Genomic DNA, 20715 nt, shown 5'->3' on the forward strand with positions numbered 1-20715 from the left:
GAACCATGAATTCTGCTCTACCAGAAAATCCTGAAGCAGGATCGGTTTGTAGCCTCAAACTCTTTTAGGTGATGCAGCAGAACAATGGTCCAAAGCACATCAGTAAGTACGTTTGACTCAGGTGTGTTGAAGCAGGGACACATCCAAATGTTTCCCTTGATGACTGGAGTTTGACATCTTACCACACTGAGTTGCTGGTAATTCCTTCCAGCATCTGCTTTCCAAGTCAGAGGCTGAGAGGAATGCAGAGCCGCCGCCCAAAACACTGCATTTCTGATGCAGATTAGTGGTAAATTATGGGTTTATTTATTGTTGTTTAATCTGTATAATTTATCAAAATAAAGTGATTGATTGATTGATTGAACCTTAATAGATCACAGATGTGACTCACATTCGGGGTTTGGCTATCCAGAGTTACCGTAAAAAGAAGACATGCTGTATTTCCTCATTTCTACTACAATTAGAAACCCTCAGCCTGCATTTCATTGGAAGCAGCACCAGTCTAACCGGTTCAGACGAACATGCCTGGAAATGTAATCTGATGCAGTTTTTGTGATCGTTTCTCACTCCTACACCACTAGAGTTTTATGATTAAACCACTGAAGTGATGGTACTGGGAATAAACTTTTATTTTTTATTACACATTTGAATTTTGGAGACTTGTTAAAGTTACTCTTGATCTTTAATTCTTTGTTATGTCTTTGTGGAGTGTTTCAGTCATTTTGTTGGTAGCACCATTGCTATGCATCAAGAAAATCCTGGGTTTGAATTCTAGTTTGGTCTTTCTGTTGGTATGTTCTCCTGTTTCATGCATGGGTTCTCTCTGGGTACTCCCACAATCTAAAAACAAGACTGTGAGGATAACTACCCCCCTACAAAAATGAAAGGATGACCAGATGGATAAAAATAATTAAGATTGCAGCTGATGATTACTTTAGTAATCAATTATTCTGACAACTAATCATAAAAAACATATTTTGCTGATTTTGCATCTAAGCCTACATGAAAAATATTACCATAAGTATTAGAAATACATTAAACAATGTAAATGCACTGAGTTGCGCAATGCACAATTTTTTACTTTTGGATCTCAGAAATTTCCATGTCTTTTCTAGAAAATTGTTGACATTAATCTCATAATAGTGAGATTAAAAAAATGTTTATAGCTAATTTTTACCTTTAGAGCTCAAAAAATGTTATTTTTTTTCTAATTAATCTCAAAATTCTGAGCTTTTTCTCCCAAATTTGCAACTTTGAAACTCAAAACTTTCCACGGTTTTTCTTTACTTTTTTTTATTTTTTAGATTAATCTCAAATTTTCTGTTTTTGTCGCAAACCATCGTGTTTTTGTGCAAGAGAAATTCTTGAAATTGATCCATAAAAAACTGACGGACGGTGAGGAAATGGGAGTACTGTTCACCCTCTACCGCTAGAGGGCGGAAAAGGACACGTTGTATTCGTCGGGGGCCGCCTCCTGGCAGAGGAGAGGAGGGCCATTATGTTTGCTTCCCCATCTCTTTGTAGATTGAGTCAGAAAACCACGCTGCTTTAACACACGCTTTCACACTCCTCGTGTCTGAGTCCCGCCTGAGAGTCAGTCGGAGTCCGTCCCGGATCGCGGCGGACAGACAGCGGAGAGGCGGCAGCTTTTCGGAAGAAGAAGAAAGAGGAAGCAACTGAAGATGTCATCGGTGAAGAAGAGAAACTCCAACTCCTCCGGAGGCCGGGAAGAGGACCGGCAGGTGACCGAGAGGATGCTGTCCGCCGGCTCCAGTCCAGCTGGAACCCCGGGGAGCGACGCCCGGAGCCCCAGCAGCCTCCTGCCGGCGGACGCAGCGGAGGACGGGGTCGCCCTGAAGCGGACCATCACCCTGATGAACGGCGTGGCCATCATCGTGGGTACAATCATCGGCTCGGGAATCTTCGTGACGCCGACCGGCGTGTTTCGGGAAGCGGGCTCGGTGGGTCTGTCCCTGATCGTGTGGGCGGTGTGCGGGGTGTTCTCCACGGTGGGAGCTCTGTGCTACGCGGAGCTGGGAACCACCATCAGCAAGTCCGGGGGGGACTACGCGTACATCCTGGAGGTGTACGGCTCCCTGCTGGCGTTCCTCAAGCTTTGGATCGAGCTGCTCATCATCCGGCCCTCCTCCCAGTACATCGTTGCCTACGTGTTCGCGACATACCTGCTGAAGCCCATCTTCCCGGTGTGCCCGGTACCGGAGCAAGGGGCCAAGCTGGTGGCCTGCCTCTGCATCCGTGAGTATCCGGGTGGAACCGAGCCCACTTCGGGTTCCGGTGATGCAACTTTTGGATGGTTTTGAGTTGTTGGATGTGGTTGAAATGCACTTCCTGTCTCACCTGTTTGTGCAGTTTTAGTAGCACATGTGCTGCTGTACAAAGTATATGATGGTGAAAAGCGCCGCGTTATTACATCAGCTCCTGTTTTGGTCACATGCTCATTTACCCTCCTTTACACATCAATTAAACAGTTTAACAAAAAAACTTTAGTTTTTAAATATTCTGGCTATCACTGATGCCAAAAACAATACACAGAATAATTTGGTTAAATAATTAAAGTGTTTATATTCAATTGAGAACAGTTGATTTAGTTGTGAACTTTAATTTGGTGCAAGAAAACAAATGAAAAGCATAAAATATCAGACGTATTGCTGGGTAAATCTTTATTTAATGTATGTATCTAGTCGTCTTGTAGCTTTAATATAAGAACACGTGTCACTATAAATGTATAATATTTTTATTGTGTCCCTTTCCAAACGACAGATCCAAACTTTACCACTTCATGAATGATAATTCACCCTTCCATACATGTAAAGTTATGTAGGAGATATCAGAATAAATGGATAAGGAGTGAGAATATAAATACATGTTACTTCCATGCACTCCATTGAATATAAAACAAAAGTTGTGACATTATTCGTCATGCTGTACATTTATTTGTTTTATCAATTAATCCAATTTACACAAATATAACGCATCACTTCAAAAAATTCAAAATTACATTTTATATTTCTTCTATTTGAAAACAGATTGCAGAGATTAAAAATATTGCTCAGTATTTTACAGCACTGTTAAAACACAAACTCCTCCAGAGGCCGGGAAGAGGACCGGCAGGTGACCGAGAGGATGCTGCCATTTAAAAAAATAAACATTTAAAAAAATGTGCTTCTTTTTGTCGTTGAAAGAAATAAAAAAATTATCATAAAACATGCAAACAAACTCATAAAGATGATTAAATTATCACAGAATCCAAACTTCACGAGACCTGCTGAAATGATTTAACTCCACCAAACTGAAATCAATTAATGTTAATGATTACAGGTCGTCTGTAATCATTCCTCCTGATTGAAGAGTGTTTTGTCTTCAGGTTCTGCTAACATTTAAACGGTTTGTTTTGTGCCTCAGAGCCTTAATGAGGTTAACTCTGGATTATCGTCTGCTTCTCCCAGTTTTCACCTCTCTCTGTTCGGGGCTCATCAGTTGACAGAAAACCTCATTTTAACCAATCAGCTGCCTCACACACACACACACGCACACACACACACACACACACACACCATCTCTGTGTAAATGCACATGATGCTGATTGTGTGTTAATATAAAAGTCGAGCCAGTTTGGTACCTAATCTCCAGACCGACTGAAGGCTAAATCCTGACTGAGACCACATGACTGAGCTGAGCTCCTGGAGGCTCAAAGTGTGTGTGTGTGTGTCTGCGTGTGTGTGTGTGTGTGTGTGTGTGTGTGTGTCTGCGTGTGTGTGTGTGTGTGTGTCTGCGTGTGTGTTTGTGTCATAAGGATTGCTCGGGGACATTTCCCCCCTTGTTCTTCTCCGTGTGTCTGCTTTTGTCCACATTCGTTCTGGACCTGTTGCAATAATCAATTAATCGCGTGATAATTTAAAAGAAACTGGATCATTTTTAGTTGCATGATTTATTGTTTTTCTCTTTTCTCTCTTTCTACCAAAAATCGGATGATAAAAGTTCTCGGTCTGGTGCTTTGGTCTCAACTGGACCTTTTTATTTACAGAGACTTCATAATTCATTTTATTTGTTGTTTTATTTATTTTGGATATTTAAGATGTCTTCCAGTTAGGTGTTAAATTAAATTCCAGTGTTAGAATTTAAAGTTTCTAATGAGAATGTGTTCTTGCATCATTATGTTGTATTACTTAGAAATCGTCTCAAAACACGATATTATCGTTTATCGTGATAAGTTCTGGGACAATTTATCGTCCAGCAGAATTTATCGTGACAAGACTAATTCTTCCTCTGTTTGACCTGTTTCTTTTCTTTTTGGCGGACCCAGAACAGTCCGGTTCGGTACTGTACGCGACCTCTTTCCCTTTGTGTTGTTGTGTTCGCCACAGAGCCTCATTGTGCCGCCTCGTCCTCTGTTGTGGCTCCGACCTGATTTAGGAGCTTTGAATGGACCTGCTGCTTCAGTTAATCACTTCTAATGGGCTTTTTGGGCCCCTTCAGGGGATGTCGAGTACCAGCACTGTACATGCACTTCTGAAAAGAGTTTTTCTTCTTTTGTTGTTTTTATTCTCCCACAGAAATGTTTCCCATTTCTGCGAAATTCAGGGACACTCTCTCCGCGGATGCAGACGGACTGCAGCAGCTATTCGCTGTTGCACAAATGTTCCTAACCTGTAGAGCAAAACAATTTACTTTTTCATAGGATAAACTCCAGTTGTTGCACCAACCTCTGATGTCAATCAATGAACATCTCCAGCACATCTTAAAGTCTTCTGTTTCATACCATATTTCACCTAAACAGCATCTGGAGGATATCTGACATTTTCTGCATTCAAAACCACCTCTAATTTTAGCTCCGATTCTCCCTATTTAACAACATTAAGCACATTAAGGTGTGATAGAACTATCAGACCTGATGGAATCGGATCGATTGGGGACTAAATTGCACATTTTCATTACAAATGTGCACAAAACTTTGTCAGTATTCCAATAAAGTCGAAAAAACACACTTTTGTAATGGCAGTGTTTCCATTAAGTAAGAAAAGTAATTAAAAATCACGCATTAATAACTTTGTTCATGCGTTAAAAAGCTTGGTGCCCCACGGCCCATCCGCATCTGGTTGTTGATCATGTGACTCGTGGTGCGAAAAAATGCTTTCATTGCAGTTTTGTGAAACAAACCAATTTTGAAACACGATGCCTCATCCGAGCATCAACACTTTTTATCGACAAACAAGGGTATTTTCAAAATTGGCATGTTACCATTAAGCCGCTTTATTTTCGAAATGACAAATTGCACAGTTCTACAGTCAATGGAAATCCAGCTGTTAAGTTTCAATCTGGTGCGCTAAGCTTTCACTCTGCACTGAGTGAAAGCCAAACCGTTTGAAAAACCTGTTCCCCTCCTCGCCTGTGGGGGCCCTGCACCAATAACAACTGAAGGAAACAGAACAAAAACGTCTGAAGACGACATTGAGAGCAACTTCCTTCTTCATCAAATGCAATCTAAAATGGAGTGGCGGTTGTAGGATTTCTCTTTTATCTTTGGTTAAAAAAACAAAAAACTAGTAATTTCTCCCACTAGCGCAAGACTCACATTTTTATTTTGGTTGTATTTACCCAGAATGCCCTAGGCTTTAGTCCACTTTCTGCTTTTGGAGTGGTCTTTGGTCCACTTGGCGTTCACAAATGCATTCGAACCGCACAGAAGTTAGGTTTTTAGTCCGAACAGAGTTCACTGTTTTTGGTCCTTATCAGAGCACCAACGAACCAGGCTTTCAAGGCAAACGAACTGTAGCTCAATTAAAATGGTGTTCAAGTTGTGCTTAAAGGAGGAAGCTTATCAGCAAAACTATTCAAGGCTAAAATAGCATCTCATTGCTACACATGTAGCAGCAGCACCGACGCTAACGCATCTGTCAATGTCCACATTTCTAAAGAAGCTCCATGGATGATCAGGAGTTCCTGAAACAACTGAAAGCATCAATTTGATGACTGAAGATCCTAAATAACAGATAAAAAACAATAAATATCTTTATTGTTGTTGAGTTCATATGTCTATTTATTTGATATTTTATCAGCAGAAAGGGATTTTGAATTGAAAATGTTTTTTTTGTCAATAAAATGAGATTAATTGGGATAAATTAATCACAAACCCTTAAATTAACTAGTTAATTTAAAACAGTTTTTTCATTAGAATACCTCCTCTGCCTCCATCTTATTCCCTCGTTTTTCTCTGCAGTCTTGCTGACGTTCGTGAACTGCTACAGCGTGAAAGCGGCCACCAGGGTGCAGGACTTCTTCGCCGCCGCCAAGCTCCTGGCGCTCGCCCTCATCATCATCATCGGCTTCGTCAAGATCGGCCAAGGTACGTCGCTCGAGACGCAAATCCACACAACTTCCTGCGTGTGCTGTGCTTTTCCTTTTCTTTCCTTTACAAAAAACTATTTAGTTTTAATACCCGTGACAAAACTGACAAGACAGTTTACAACAGTTGGCAATTATTATTAAAACTAACTTGAACTTTTATCGCCTCGTCTTACTTTGCACCTTTTGGGAAAATCCAATCCTTTATTCAGTAGGAATCTATGGAAGCCCTGAAAGGCAAGACATTTGTTTATCGTTTTTTTTTTTTTTTTTTCTCACAAGACGTATAATAAAAATATTTTAAGACTTTTATTTTTTTCTTTTAGGAACGTTTTTTTTTCCTGAGAAGGCAAGTGAAAATAAACTAATGATGTAAATAAACTAATGAACAGTAAAGCTGTTAATAAAAATCTGTGGTGTAAAAAAGATTGTAGTGCCTCTAGTGACAGAAAAAAGTATTACAAAAACAAACACTTTTCCAACGCAACTTAAATATTTTTTCTTGCTTTCCTTTCAGGACAGAATAAAAATTGCTTGTTTAAGAAATGATACAATGATCGTACAATCAAAAATACTTGATTTGTTCAGATCTTGTACATCAATTTAATTAGATTTTTTTTTTATGTTGTCATTTTTCAGAAAAACAATATGCTTGGAAAACCAAAACGTAAATTAAAACCTTTAATGTCTACTGCATATGGTTTTTTTTTTTAAGTGAGTCTTTAAAATTTGCCTTCCAGGGCTTCCGTACAACCACTTCCTATGTTAAGAAATGATCTTGCTGATCAGGGTGTCTAGAAACTTTTATTTAATAATCCGTTCCTTCAGATGTAAACAGAAGCCAATTTATTTTTAATTTAAAAAAATAATGTGACATTTCTCATCTGTTTTTGAACTTTAATTATTTTCCCCATACTTGAGACCAAAGGTGACGTTTGAACTGTATTGCATTTTGAAGACTAAAATGTCTGTATTGTTTATTTAAAAGCATTTTCTCTTTCATATATTTGTTTTACTAGTTTTATTAGCCACTGCAGAACAGGAGTAGTTTTAGATACCTGGATTAGTAGAGTAGACTTTTACAGCAGCTCTACATCCTGGTTTTTCTGAACACCTGGAAGTTTCAGACTCTCACCTCTGCTTCAGCAGGGAAACCATTAACTGGCTCTGATACCGAATACAAGGAACAACCAGATCCCCCCTAGTTCAACCTGTAATGACTGAGTGTTGGCACGACTCAGACAGGAAGTGGGTCAACAAAAAGTCGCAATGCTTTCCAGAGGAACGTTCAACAGGTTTATCTCAGCAAAACGAGGCTGCAGTGATCCTAAATGCCAGAGGTGACATACCAGCCTTCTGCTTCCTTTCTAGTGAGGAACATCATGACTGCAGGCTTTAATCTCCACTTCTTCTTGTGTGTGTTCTCTGCCAAGGCCAGCCGGTCTCTTATGGCTGCTTCACTTCCTGTTTGAACACACCAAACAGAGCCGTATTAAGATAACAGCCGTGTCAGACCAAACTTCGCAGGAAGAAATTCGAGGTGAGGGAAGTCGACTATCAAGTCTTGCAGGGAAAGCAAACAGAGACCGACACAGATGCCTGTTTTGTCTTTTTGGCTGCAGCGTTTATTAATTCAAACAGTGAAGCCTTGGAGACGATCTCTGACGTATCTGCAGCTGAGACCCGAATACTCCTCTCTGAACTGTTGCCATGCTGTCAGCTTCTGCTGCTTGCCTTACAGTTACAACTAAACTGATAACAATTGACGTTTAGAGTGAAACAAAACAAAAGTTCACAACAGAAGCTGCCTTGTTCTGACCTCGGAATGAAATGTTCTGTATGCTTCTGTCAAATTCTTGCTGCAGAATATCAGTTACTTCATGTTTGTGCAGAAGAAACTGACGTTTCTGCTTCAGTTATAAAAACTGGAAGATCCTGCAAGTACAGAACTGAACCAGAACGGAATTTTTGGCAAGAAAATAAACCAATCAGCGATCACTGCAGCCGTAGCACTTCTTAAAGGTGACTTATTATCCTTCCTCGAACAGGTTGGTGTCAAATTATGGGCTACACAAAACATGTTCACTACATTTTCTGCACATAATTATTCTTAGATAATGAGATTTCAGTCTGCTGAGTTCTGCCTGTGCTGAGCTCCTTTCAGAATGAGCTTTTTTAGGGCCTCTGTCACTTTAAATCCAAATAACCTTCTGCTGGCCACGCCCCCAACTCAACGATTACAATCGCACAGGAAAATGGCTGCAAATAAATGCTTTTAGAAGCAACAGAGACTCAAATTTAAGCATAAAAATGCACAAAATGTGAATTTTATATAGGTCCTCTTTAATGTAGAAATCCTAGAAGCTGAGATGAGAGTCGATGTGTGGTTGTGTGGAGGTAGGAGGTCAGAGGTCGCAGATGGGACCAGCTGACCGGTGGGCGCTCCACACTGAGAGGAAACTGTTGGAGAACAAAGAGAGGTCAGCAGGACGGGAGGTGAGGAGGAGATCTGATTGGGCCAAAGAGTCCAGAGTTCATTATGTTAGCAGGTTTTAGCCGAACCTCATGCAGCATTGATTCCTCCAAATCAATGAAAAAAAACCAACAAATATTTATGTCTCATAAAGAAGATAGTACATCCATATTTGTTATCTCTGGAAAAGAAGGTGATTTAATAATGTTTAAGATAAAACCAATTAGATCTTCATAGGCCCTGACATGAGTTACTGAGTTTCTCAAAAAGAGAGAAGGTGAGGAAACAGAGCCCGCTTCAAAATAAGAGCATGAATATAAACATTTACTTGAATAATTCTTTAGTCAATAACCAAAACTTCAATGCTTATCAAACTGAATTCAACTGTTTATAAAATAACCAAGTAAATTAGTACTTTGAAATTCATCCAGAAAAATGAATGTAGTGGAAGCTGATGCAACTAATGTAGCAGAGCCAGAGTTTCTGACCGGTTTGACGAGAAGCAGGAAATGTCTGCCTGTTTCTGAAACCGTCTCCACCTCTTTTGTTCAGGTTTCTTCCTGGAGGGTGAAGATTAACTCTGATTTGTCTTTTTAAGAATCCCGTCTGATCTGGTGTTTGCTCTGCCATCCTGCTCCTTCTAATGACTGTTTAGCTCCAACTCCTCCGATCATGTGGAGTTTCACCAAAGCTGGCTGTAATTAGTTCAGCAAACACAAGCTCAGTGCTAGGATCTCTCTGGCTCGTGATTGGCTGTTGGAGTGCAGCCTTTAAAATGTGGTAACGTACTGGGAAGTTTCATGTCGAGTTCGTGTCATTAGTACTGTTTTGTGCAATTTCCAGGCTATTTTCACACTTTTCCTCACCTTTCAGATTTGTTTTCGTTGACTGACGTGAGCGTGACTCGGGAGGCGTCTCAGATTACAGTCCAGATTAATCAGATTAGCCAGGCGGCTGGTCATGCTGTTTGCTACAAACATTGAGGTTAATTCCTCTCCTCAGACAGAGTTGGTTCACATCACACCCTGATTGCAGCTCCAAGGTTTCCCCAACCTCCTGCATGTTTCTGACTCACCCAGCAGTTAAATAAAGTTTTCCTCTTGGTAAAGTTGACTGTTGACATGTTGAAGTGATTCATTCATGAACTCTTTTGAGTTGAATTCAACGTGTGTTTGCGCTGACTGAGTCAGAGTTGGTCCCTGCCTCTTCGCCGACATGTGGAGGAAAACTTCATTCATCTCCATGTTAAGAGCAGAGCTGACCTATTTAATACTTTAATACAAATTAAACACAGTCGCAGTCTGTTAACAAAACCTGACCCAGAAAAGGCAAATGCATCATCTTCATTTAGGCTGCATTCACACCAGCCTTGTTTAATCCGCTTTAATTGAACTCCAGTTCGTTTGCCTAGAAAGTCCGGTTTGTTTAGGGTTCTGTTTGCTTCAATATCTGATCCAACTCTGATTCAGACCAAAACATCTGGACTCTGTTCCTCCTACAAACCTTCAGTCTGGGTTTGGTGGAAGCGGACCGAAGACCGCTCCAAATGCAGGAAATGGACTAGAGGTCCATTAAATCTGACGCCGCGCCATTTTTGTTCGTTTTGTGAAGAAGGAAGTTGCACTCAGTGGGCCTGATGTCTTTTATCTGTTTATTTCTAAAAGGAGATGACTTGGTGATAAATATGAAGATAATAACAAACACGTTCTTTTGTTGATCATAACTATAATCTACTTGCACATTTTTTTCACAGAGTATATTTAAACTTTTCAACAAAAATGCAGCTTGGGAAGCTGAGATACCTAGGCACAGTGCTATTGGCCGGCCTTTACAGATATTCATTTTCCTTGCTGCTGATTGGCTGAACAGAGCAGATAAAGGAAGATCAGGAATGCTAGCTGCCTTGCTTCTGCGTTGTGCTAAGACAGTTTCCACTGTGGGAATTTATCATGTAGAAAACAGAGAAATAGAGTTCAGTTAATTTTTGTGAAAAACAGATTGTTTATTTGCACTGAAGTGTAATTTTCAACCTCGACTGCCAGGCACAACCAGTCAACACATTTTTAATCTGTTAGCTCCACAACGGGATTCATTTTCTACAATCACAGTTAAATGTGCATATTTAATAAACTGGTTCTCATTTTTGCATTTTTGACCAAATTTAAGAGATTTTTACCAAATTTTCAAATACTCACTGGAATTCAGCCAGATAAATCTAGAAACAAACACGCTCTGCAGAATGTTGAAGTACTGGATAATGATTTACATTTAAATAGTTTGTAATTGAGATAAATTTATTTTCTATAAATGTCACTGAAGCAGAAACAGGAATTTGTTCACGCGGTGTTGGTATGTGTTCACCTGCATGCATGTTTCCTGTTTGCTTAACTCTCACAGCTTATTGAATCTGTGTTGGCTGGAAGTTAAAAAGCAGAAGCAAATATGTAAACCTTAGAAGGTTTCTTCTATTTTAGAACCATACAAACATTAAATTTAAAGGTTTGCATTGCGAAGTTTTAGAAGAGTCACTCCTGGATTGATCAGCAGGAACTGAAAACGTTTTTTCAGCTTTCATCTGAGAAAGAGTTGGAGGTGAATCATAACTTCCAGTTTGGCATGAAGATCTGTAAAAGTCAGAGAGAAATCAGGCGTTCTTGTTTTTGAGGCTTCCAGAAGCAGCAACACCACACCTGATTTGGACCCGCTGAGACATGAGAGGGCAACACCTGGGGGGCAATAAGAAAAAAACAATCATGTAACTAATCAGCAAATTGTAAAATAAATTCTCTGATTCTTTTTGTTGAGATGAGTTTTTATTTACAGCATTTGCACCTTATTTTTGGGACTTCTTAGGCTTGGTGTGTCAATCTTAACTGGGTTTTTAAAATGTTTTACAGTCAATTTGTTATGTTTAATGCTTTAAAATCGCTTTAATTTTATTGTGCTCCCGTGAAGCTTTGTCTCCTCCTTACTGAAGGCCAGCTCTACTTCGATTGGTCAGAAATTAAATATGTTGTCACTGATTTTATGCAAAATGTACTTCAATTCAAAAACACCTGATTGATCCCAAAGGATAATTAAATGTTTTAACTCATACTGCCCACTTTGCTTTAAAGGGGACCTAACTTGGAAAATTCATATTTTGCACATTTTAGTCCTTCCAGTTGCGTTTCTACTGCTTCTAAAAAATACACAGGACTGTTTTTTGGTAATAAGATGCAACCAACGGGCACTACGCCGTTACCTAGCAACCCCAGCCAAGTCCAGCTCTGTTACCTAGCAACTCCAGGACGCTTCGTCCGCTGGTTTTACTGCTGCATTCGCTGTACAACGGCTGCTGGAAAAGACAAGTGTTTTGTTGTTGACTTACCATCCAGAAACCATTTTCTGCATTATTGTTGGTTGTGCAGGAGGCTCTACTTCTGCTTTTCAAAGACCAGAAGTTGTATAATTGCTCATCTGGGCCATAGCGCTGTCTATCATCCTTATGTACTAATGCTAAATAGTTTACTATTACAGAAAGACCGTTTATCTACCGTCCTTGGTGGCCATGCTAACTAACTTTAGCATCCTGCTCTCAGGAAAAAGCTGCAGTGTCGCAGAGAAAAAGGGTTAGAATGGCTTCTTATTTCATCCATCATCCATCCAAACATTCTTATTCTTTGACCCTTTTATTTTCATTATTTAATGTACAAATAAGTAGAAATATTACGAATTGTACCTTAGAGGAATGTTGGTTTACCAGCACAGACATGAGTTTGTTAGCAACGTTAAGAGGTTTGCCACGCATGGATAGTTTCCTCCTGCCGTCCAGACCGTCGGCCCGGCCCAGCGCAGAGTTTCCCACGCCGGCTTACAGCTAACCCTCGCTGAACCAACACGGCCCGGAGCCGTTGGTTTAGCGACCGTCGCCAGGTCTGAGAATGTGCGTCCAGGGGAGCAGGAATGTGACCCTGAGCCGCTCAAACCAGCAGAAACCTGAAAGTCGGAGAGTTTTAGATGCTTCGAAGTTCGACCCGTCATGTCTGGACAACTGGATGATTTGGATCCTATTTTACAAGCTACATATGCAAATGTTTGGTTTTTGTTCTTCTAAGCAATTAATCCAGTCAAACGAGGCAGATTTAGGGTGAAGCATTGTTGTTCTTCCTCCAGCTTGGACCAAAACACCCTGATGCTATTTGCTGTTTTGCCTTTTTTCTGCTCTGAAATGAGTTCTGTGTTGTTGTTTTTCTCAGGTGGAACAGACGAACTTCTTCCTGAAAACTCTTTTAAAGGATCCAGTTATGAGTTCGGTAACATCGGCTTGGCGCTCTACAGCGGACTCTTTGCCTACGGTGGCTGGTGAGTCCAAAATGAACTGAGCCATGTGGACAGATTACAGGCATGTAGATCCATCCATTCATCTATCCGACCAATTAACTCATCCATTCATCTAACTGATGGATGAGTAATTGATTATTCATCCATCGATTGGTTGGATGGATGAATCATCAGTTGATTCATCCATCCAACCAGTTGGCTTATTCATCCATCCAAACAACTAACCATCCATCCAACCAACTGATCGATGGTGGGATGAAATGTCCATTCATCCAACCAATGGACTCATCCCTCATGCATCCAACCAATCATCCATCTAACCAACAAACCAAACACCCAGCCATCCATCCATCCATCCGTCCGTCCGTCCATCCATCCGTCCGTCCATCCATCCGTCCGTCCATCCATCCATCCATCCATCCACCCACCCAACAAGCCCAACCACCGTTCATCCATCCAGTGGTCTCATCCCTCATGCATCCAACCAATCAAACAAACCAACCAATCTGTAGCTACGTGATGATTTAGATTGTTTTTGTACATTTTATTGTTTTCAGTCACTGATTGTTCAGCATTTGTTTGCATTTCAGAGTCTCTGATTACTCAGCATCTTCTTCTTTCTCCTCTAAACCCATCATTGAGTGAATTCCAGTTCTAACAGGGCGATCAGTGGAAATCTGCATCGTCACCTTTTCACAATGTTAGTTTAACTTCTGTATCCTTTGTTTTCAGGAACTACTTGAACTTTGTCACTGAAGAAATGATCGAGCCTTACAAGTAGGTTGTCGTTGTTTTTATCAGCATTGGGAGGCTGCAGTGTGAGCTGCCGTAATCGACTGTTTGGTGTCTGTGTGTCGTCCAGAAACCTTCCTCGAGCCATCATCATCTCTCTGCCCATCGTCACCATTGTGTACGTTCTCACCAACCTGGCCTACTTCACCACCATCTCTCCTGAAGACATGCTCAGCTCGGAGGCTGTCGCTGTGGTGAGTTCACACCCGGCCTGCAACCTGCTGGCTTTTCCTGCACATTTTCACTGCTGGACGTTAAATATCACCACGGAGTATTTGGGCCATCATAGATCAATGTCAAATTTGTTTATACTGCACTTTTAAAAACAGGTTTAAAACAGCATCAAAGTGCTGAACAAAAACATTAACACAACAGAATAAATTGACTAAGAAAAAGTAAAACTAAAACAACACAACAAAAAGTTACACTATCAGGCAACAGATAAAGGCTAGTAATATAATCAGACAAATGTGAGAAAATATGTCAAATATCTGAGAAAAAACATGGAGATTGAACATTTCTGATTTTTTTTTTTCTAGGAAAATTTCAAATTTTCAAACTCAGAAAATTTCAGGGTTTTTTGTTCTCCTTTTTTTAATCTCCAGTGGCCCTAATACACCTTTGTGAAAAATGAACTGACTTCTAGACATGACTTTAATTATTATTCTATCACTGATTCTATAAGCAATATTTTTAAAACAAGCAGGAACTTTAAAGGTGAACATCTCTGACCAATAACTCTAAAACCTTGACAGACATTTCAGTTGTGCATCTCATTATTTAGGACAAACTTCACACATTTATTAGTGGCAGCAGATTTTTTTGAACCACCTCATCTGTTTTCAGGTTGAGTTTTCTGGACGTTCTAGTTGCTTCGACAGAGAAGTCAGACAAGTTTTAGTCGTTTCTCACATCAAAAATAAAAATATTTAAAACCATAATTGCCAGAGTTTTTTGTGCTCAGTGCAACAGGCAGATTTTAGACAAAAAAAGGTTCACTGGTCCATCTGGTGTCATGGCTTCTTCCTCTCTGAGCGACCTTTCAGTTCGTCTCATTTCGCTTCCACCTGATCCATCATTATAGCCACTCGTTCAGATTTTGAGTTGAACTTCCTCCATCACCTTCTCTCTTAATGGAACCAGATTTGTTATTGTGCTGGAAGTTGTTTGTAAGTGTTTGCGTGTGTTTCCTGCAGGACTTTGGGAACTACCACCTGGGCCCCATGGCGTGGATCATCCCCGTGTTTGTGGGTCTGTCGTGTTTCGGTTCTGTCAACGGTTCGCTCTTCACATCATCCAGGTAGCGCTTGAGTTTTATACGATCCAGGCCTTGTGAAGCTGCTTTTACATTTATCATAGAATTGTGCAAATTGAAATTATGAAGGTAAATTTGCTTAATGTAAACGCATCCATTTAGAAAAAAAACTAGACATTTTAGATTAAAAACAGTTTTGGGGCGAGAACGATGCAGTTTTTCAGAACGAGGCTGTTTTTCAGAGGTATTTTGCAAAACTGCAATGGAAACACTTTTTTTGCATCACATGGGTCATTTGATCAACAACTGGATGTTACTACTGGCGGAAACGGCAAATAAAACAACAGGAAGTAGGAGGAGGCTGATGTTTGTTTTAGATTTTGGACAGTGTGCAGGCGGTTCCTTCAGAGCTCTGACAGCATCACAGTTCATTAAAAGTTATGTCTTTCAAAAGCTTTGAATCGCCAAGCGCTGCACATAACTTCTCCCAGGTAGGCGGAGCTTGTTGCACCAACACCTGAATAAGATGCTAACGTCTCCTCTGATTGGCTGATAGACGATGAGCGGTAGCACCGTGGCTGCATATGTATATATGTATAGCTGTTTATAATCTGCCTTTATTTTTAATGACTTATCGCATGAACGAGCTTATTCAGGTGTGATTTTTATTTGATTTCTTATTTAATGGAAACATTGTGTTTTTGTTCAGCATTACCAGGATATTAGTGGTGCACCGATGGCAGTTTTCAAGCTGATCGCCGATTACCGATCTTTAAAAAGCCTGAACTGATTCCGATGTTAGCCGATAACATTTTTTTTGTCTGAAATATTGCTAAATACAGCAAGAAAGTTGCTGAGTTGGCAACAGTTGGGTGACTGTTTCTAACTGCAAACATGCAGACGTGACCTGTTGGGCCGGCCTTCTCACACAGAACAAAAGAGGACAGTGTTTGATTTTTAGATTTTTTCGCTGAGGTAAATCAGATCAGGGGTTGAAATCGGCCGATCACAGATCTTCCCAAATTAAAGAAATCGGCTGGCCGATAAATTGGTGCACCCTTACAGGATAAAAATTTGTGTTCATTTGACATGGAAATGCAGCTTGAATAACTGGTTCAAGCTGCATCATCGGTTTGGTTCGCTCATCTTCTCCAACCTCTCAGGTTATTCTTTGTGGGGTCGCGGGAGGGTCACCTGCCCAGCCTGCTGTCCATGATCCATCCCACGCTGCTGACGCCGCTGCCCTCACTCATATTCACGGTGCGTAATTATAGTTTTTCTTTTTACGTTACACACGACGTCCGTCAGGTTTAGACCAGCTGAATAATCGACGCAATGCGCTCTTCTCTCTTCTCTCTCCAGTGTTTGATGACGCTGCTCTACGCTTTCTCCAACGACATCTTCTCCGTCATCAACTTCTTCAGCTTCTTCAACTGGCTCTGCATCGCCATGGCGATCGTGGGAATGATGTGGCTCCGCTACAAGAAGCCAGAGCTGGAGCGGCCGATTAAGGCGAGTGAACGCAGAAGGACGGGAACGGGGCAGAGCGATCGCAGTGTCTCGCTGACTCCCGTAAACTTTCTGTTAACTTTGGCAGCACGAAAACTTTCCTCTCTGTCCCACAAACAAAGATCTATTCAGAGCCGAATCAAACGGTCCAGCGCTGATCAAAGAGCAGGAATGAGGCGCGGAGCTCATCATCTGCAGGGTAGATGTTGGTGTCTGCACCTCGGATGGGTAGTTTCTGCTAAAGATTTCCCATCAGGCATCCTCTGAAGTTACTGAAAAAGACGAGGGTCACTGAATCTGCCACGCGAAAAAAATATTTGAATCTGACATTTTTCTCCAGGAAGTGAGATCTCCTGTTTGCTCTCAGATGCTCATCTGCCTTAAAGCCAGAAACCTGAGATCAAAGTTTCCAGTACCTCAGTTTTTCCACTCTAATCCCGTTGTGAAGCAGCAGCTGCAGCAGCTCTCTCTGCCTCTGATTGGCTGCCGTTTCTCGCGGTCTGCCTGTGTGCTCCGGTTGGCTGCTCTCGCCGCCCGTTGGCATGGCGCCGCGTGTCGCAGAAACTAAACGAGGCAGATGGACGGATCCTCTCCTCCCCATGTCGTCCTCGTTTATTTCTCTGTCACATTCCTGCTGCTCAGCTGGTTTCCAGTTGGACCAGTGGAGATTAATCTCACCGGTGAGGACAGATGCAGTTGATTAACGAGCGGACGTGAACGGACAGACATTTATTACCGGGCGGCAGGATGGGGCGTCCTCTTCTAAGACCAGCAGCAGAAACGTCCTGAGCCTGCAGCGTTTTTATTTCATCACTGTGAAGTGATTCATTCCTTATTTTAAAGGACATTTCCTTCCAATGACACAGATTGAACTGGAACTGGCAGTTTTTGCTCCTGAAGAGTTTGGGACTTGTTCAGTTGCCATGGTTCCCACACAGTCTGGAAAAATTAGGAGGTTGATTGTTTCACACGCCTGGATAAATATGGATAGATATTTCAGTTTGTGGATTATTTTTCTCCCTTATCCGTTGTGTAAATGTTATTTCCATCCATTCATAAACTGGGACATGAAAACTGAGCAGGAAGTCAGGAATGTTTTGTGTTAAAGAAACTCGTCCTGGACCTGTGAAGGTCATTAAAGGTGAACAGGTCTATATGGTCTAAAAAAAACAACAATTTGATCAGTTTTCATGAAAACCGGAGTCTCTGTTGAACCCGTTCCGTTTCCGCCGCTGCAGGTGAACATCCTGCTGCCGGTGAGCTTCGTCCTCGCCTGCCTCTTCCTCATCATCGTGTCTTTCTGGAAGACGCCGAAGGAGTGCGCCATCGGCTTCGGCATCATCGCCACCGGACTGCCCGTCTACTTCGTCGGCGTTTGCTGGAAGAACAAACCCAGGTGGATGACGCGCGGCATCTGTGAGTGAAATTATGAATCTGAATATCCTGGAGTAATGATGATGATGATGATGATGAAGGATCAATCAAAGCAAAAGTTAATGAATCGTAAAAAACATACACTTCAGTATAAATATTTCTAAGATACGTAAAGATTAAATAAAGTCAGTGAAGTAGGTGTTGGAAATTTGTATTTTTTCGTTATGAAATGCTTTTTTTAAAATGGGTTTATTTAGTTTAATAAATTATAATATACCAGGTCATAGCGAGTTAAAATAGAAATATATTTTTAAGTTTATTTATTTATTGTTGCAGATATTCACTGAAATAACATTTGAAATGCATTTATTTACATTTTTTTATTTTGGTATGAAAGAAAAAAAGAATTTGAATAAAAAGATTGAGTTACAATTTTTTTCTCATTTTTATTTAGTTATTTAATGAGTTTGTTTAGCACATATTCACTAAAATAACATTTGACATATAAATAATGTTTATTTTTTGTAAAGAAAACATGAAATAGAGCGAGAGTTGCACATTTATTCTTGTTTAAAAATGATTTTGTTTGTTTTTTATTTCGCAGATATTCATTAAAACAAAACTTGAAATGTATTTATTTACTTTTTTTGCTTTAAAGTAAAAATGAACTAATTTGAGTAAAACAAAAACTGACAATTATTAGACATTTTAAACGTTATTTGCTGCGTTAGCTATATTTTAAGAGTTGATTATTTATTTAATGTTCAGACAAACATTGATTTAAGGAAAGTAGTGTACTGTTAAACAGATATGGGATTATAAAAACATAACCTTTTAAAACTGAAACAATTAAAGGAAGTCTAAACTCATTTCAACCTCCAGATTATTTCTATTTTATTTATTTACAATAAAATTTTCAGTCTATATTTGAGTCTAAAATAATCCTGCAGCATTGAGTTAAATTAAACGTTAAATTGCTGCTGCTTTATTTGGAGTTTTTTTTACTTTTCTGTAGATTTCCTGGTTGAATCTGAGCAGAAAATGGCGGACAGTAACACAGACTCTGGTTTGTTGTGTTTGCAGTCACGACCACCGCCTGGTGTCAGAAGGTCATGGAGGTCGTCCCTCAGGAGTAATGAAAGACCATCTGCCTTTTTTTTTTTAAATTCTGTTTTTTATTTGGCCTCTGATGTCACAGAAGATGAAGTTTGACGACGTTTCTCTAACCCTGCTCTGTCTCAGACTAATACACACACACACACACACACACACACACACACACACACACACACACACACAACCATGTTGTGCAGACTGCTGATCAGGACCAAGTCTTCATCGTTGTCTTGTTTTTATGTTACCATGGAGATTCAGACGTTGTTGTTTTTACTGCAGTTATGAAGTTTGTATTTTTTTAGCTGTTATTTAAATGTTTTTTCGGAGCCTGGTGTTGAGTCTGGGTCGCCGCGGCGCTCCTGACCTCTCCTGACCTCTCCTGACCTCTCCTGACCTCTCCTGATCTCTCATGGTGCATCTGAGGCCTAACAGAGGCGGTTTCGGTTGGTTTCTGTTTTGTGGGTAATTTCATTTTTTACATCTGAAGGATTCAGGTGTTTTCCGTTCAAAGCCCGCGTCTCATTTGGTTTGTGAGCTGTGAGGTCACCAGGGGTCACATAAGAGGCGCCGCTTCAGGCCGTGTAAGTTCAACATTCAGTGTTATCAGGCCGGAGCGGAGCCGGTTTATGTGTAAGATAAAATCTTTAGCATTTTTTTCTCAAACTGACAAACATTTTTTTATGAGTTTGTTCTGTTTTTGTTGTTTTTGGTAAAAAAAAAAAAAAAAAGGCCTTTGCGCACCACGTCTGTGTTTGGCGTTCAATATGAACATTTTTCGTTCTGTACAAGCATTGATATATGTGACGGTTTCCTTCCAAGCAGTCGGACCTTAAAGCTGCAGTACGTAACTTTTTATTTTATTTTATTTTTTTATATTTTTTTTACATATTTGATAAAACTGACCATGTCCTGATTGTTCAATATGAGACAGATAATCTGTGAAAAGATCAATTTCCTCCACCTCATCCATGTGCGACATGTACTGTCTGAAGAAATTCAGCACCCTCGACCAAAAACAACCAATCAGAGCCAGAAGGCGGGTCTTGACGCTGTCAGTCATCCTCGTGAATGCGCTTCTAAATGTCCTAAATTACCGTTTCAGAAAAACTGTTTATGTCACATCTTTGGTGGCCACACTAACTAGTCTTAGCATTCAACACAGGCTCTGCTGATTGACTTGATTGACAGCGCAAAGTCCTGCCTCCTGGCTCTGATTGGTTGTTTCTATTTAGCACTGAGAGAAAGCGGAGGAGCTTGATTGTTGTTTTTTCACAGATTATTTGTCTCATACCATTGTTTCAACAAATATGTAAAAATCTGTTTTTATGAAAGTTTCATACTGCAGCTTTAAGTGATATTCTGGAGTTTCCTTTCCAATGTTTTTATTTAAACAACTTTTTCATTCATTCCTTTGACTTTTTTTTCATTTAAAATGTAAATTCTGCCCACTTATTTATTCATTTGTCACTTTATTTTTTGCAAACCACCTTCCTTTCTCTTTCGTTTCCGT

General features: G+C 40.3%; 1 protein-coding gene and 1 long non-coding RNA gene across 2 annotated transcripts in view; both read left to right on the forward strand.

The window, feature by feature from the left end:
* The first annotated feature begins 1468 nt into the window (after positions 1-1468).
* The window catches only part of slc7a5 (solute carrier family 7 member 5), a 20851-nt gene continuing 1604 nt past the window's right edge, over positions 1469-20715 (forward strand). Inside the window, exons 1-10 of the mRNA XM_008412482.3 lie at positions 1469-2256; positions 6239-6364; positions 13075-13180; positions 13892-13936; positions 14022-14145; positions 15148-15251; positions 16370-16466; positions 16569-16718; positions 17954-18131; positions 19173-20715. The exon at positions 19173-20715 is cut by the window's right edge and continues 1604 nt beyond it. Coding sequence (XP_008410704.1) covers positions 1683-2256; positions 6239-6364; positions 13075-13180; positions 13892-13936; positions 14022-14145; positions 15148-15251; positions 16370-16466; positions 16569-16718; positions 17954-18131; positions 19173-19225 — 1557 coding nt within the window. The 5' untranslated portion in view covers positions 1469-1682 and the 3' untranslated portion in view covers positions 19226-20715. The remainder of the gene's footprint in view (positions 2257-6238; positions 6365-13074; positions 13181-13891; positions 13937-14021; positions 14146-15147; positions 15252-16369; positions 16467-16568; positions 16719-17953; positions 18132-19172) is intronic.
* Positions 6371-8366, forward strand: LOC103466708 (uncharacterized). Its single transcript, XR_533975.3, has 2 exons — positions 6371-7703; positions 7797-8366. It is a non-coding gene; the product is annotated as an uncharacterized LOC103466708 (long non-coding RNA).

Source organism: Poecilia reticulata, chromosome 6 (assembly GCF_904066995.2).
Source record: "Poecilia reticulata chromosome 6, P_reticulata-male-v2, whole genome shotgun sequence".
In the NCBI taxonomy this organism is placed as follows: domain Eukaryota; kingdom Metazoa; phylum Chordata; class Actinopteri; order Cyprinodontiformes; family Poeciliidae; genus Poecilia; species Poecilia reticulata.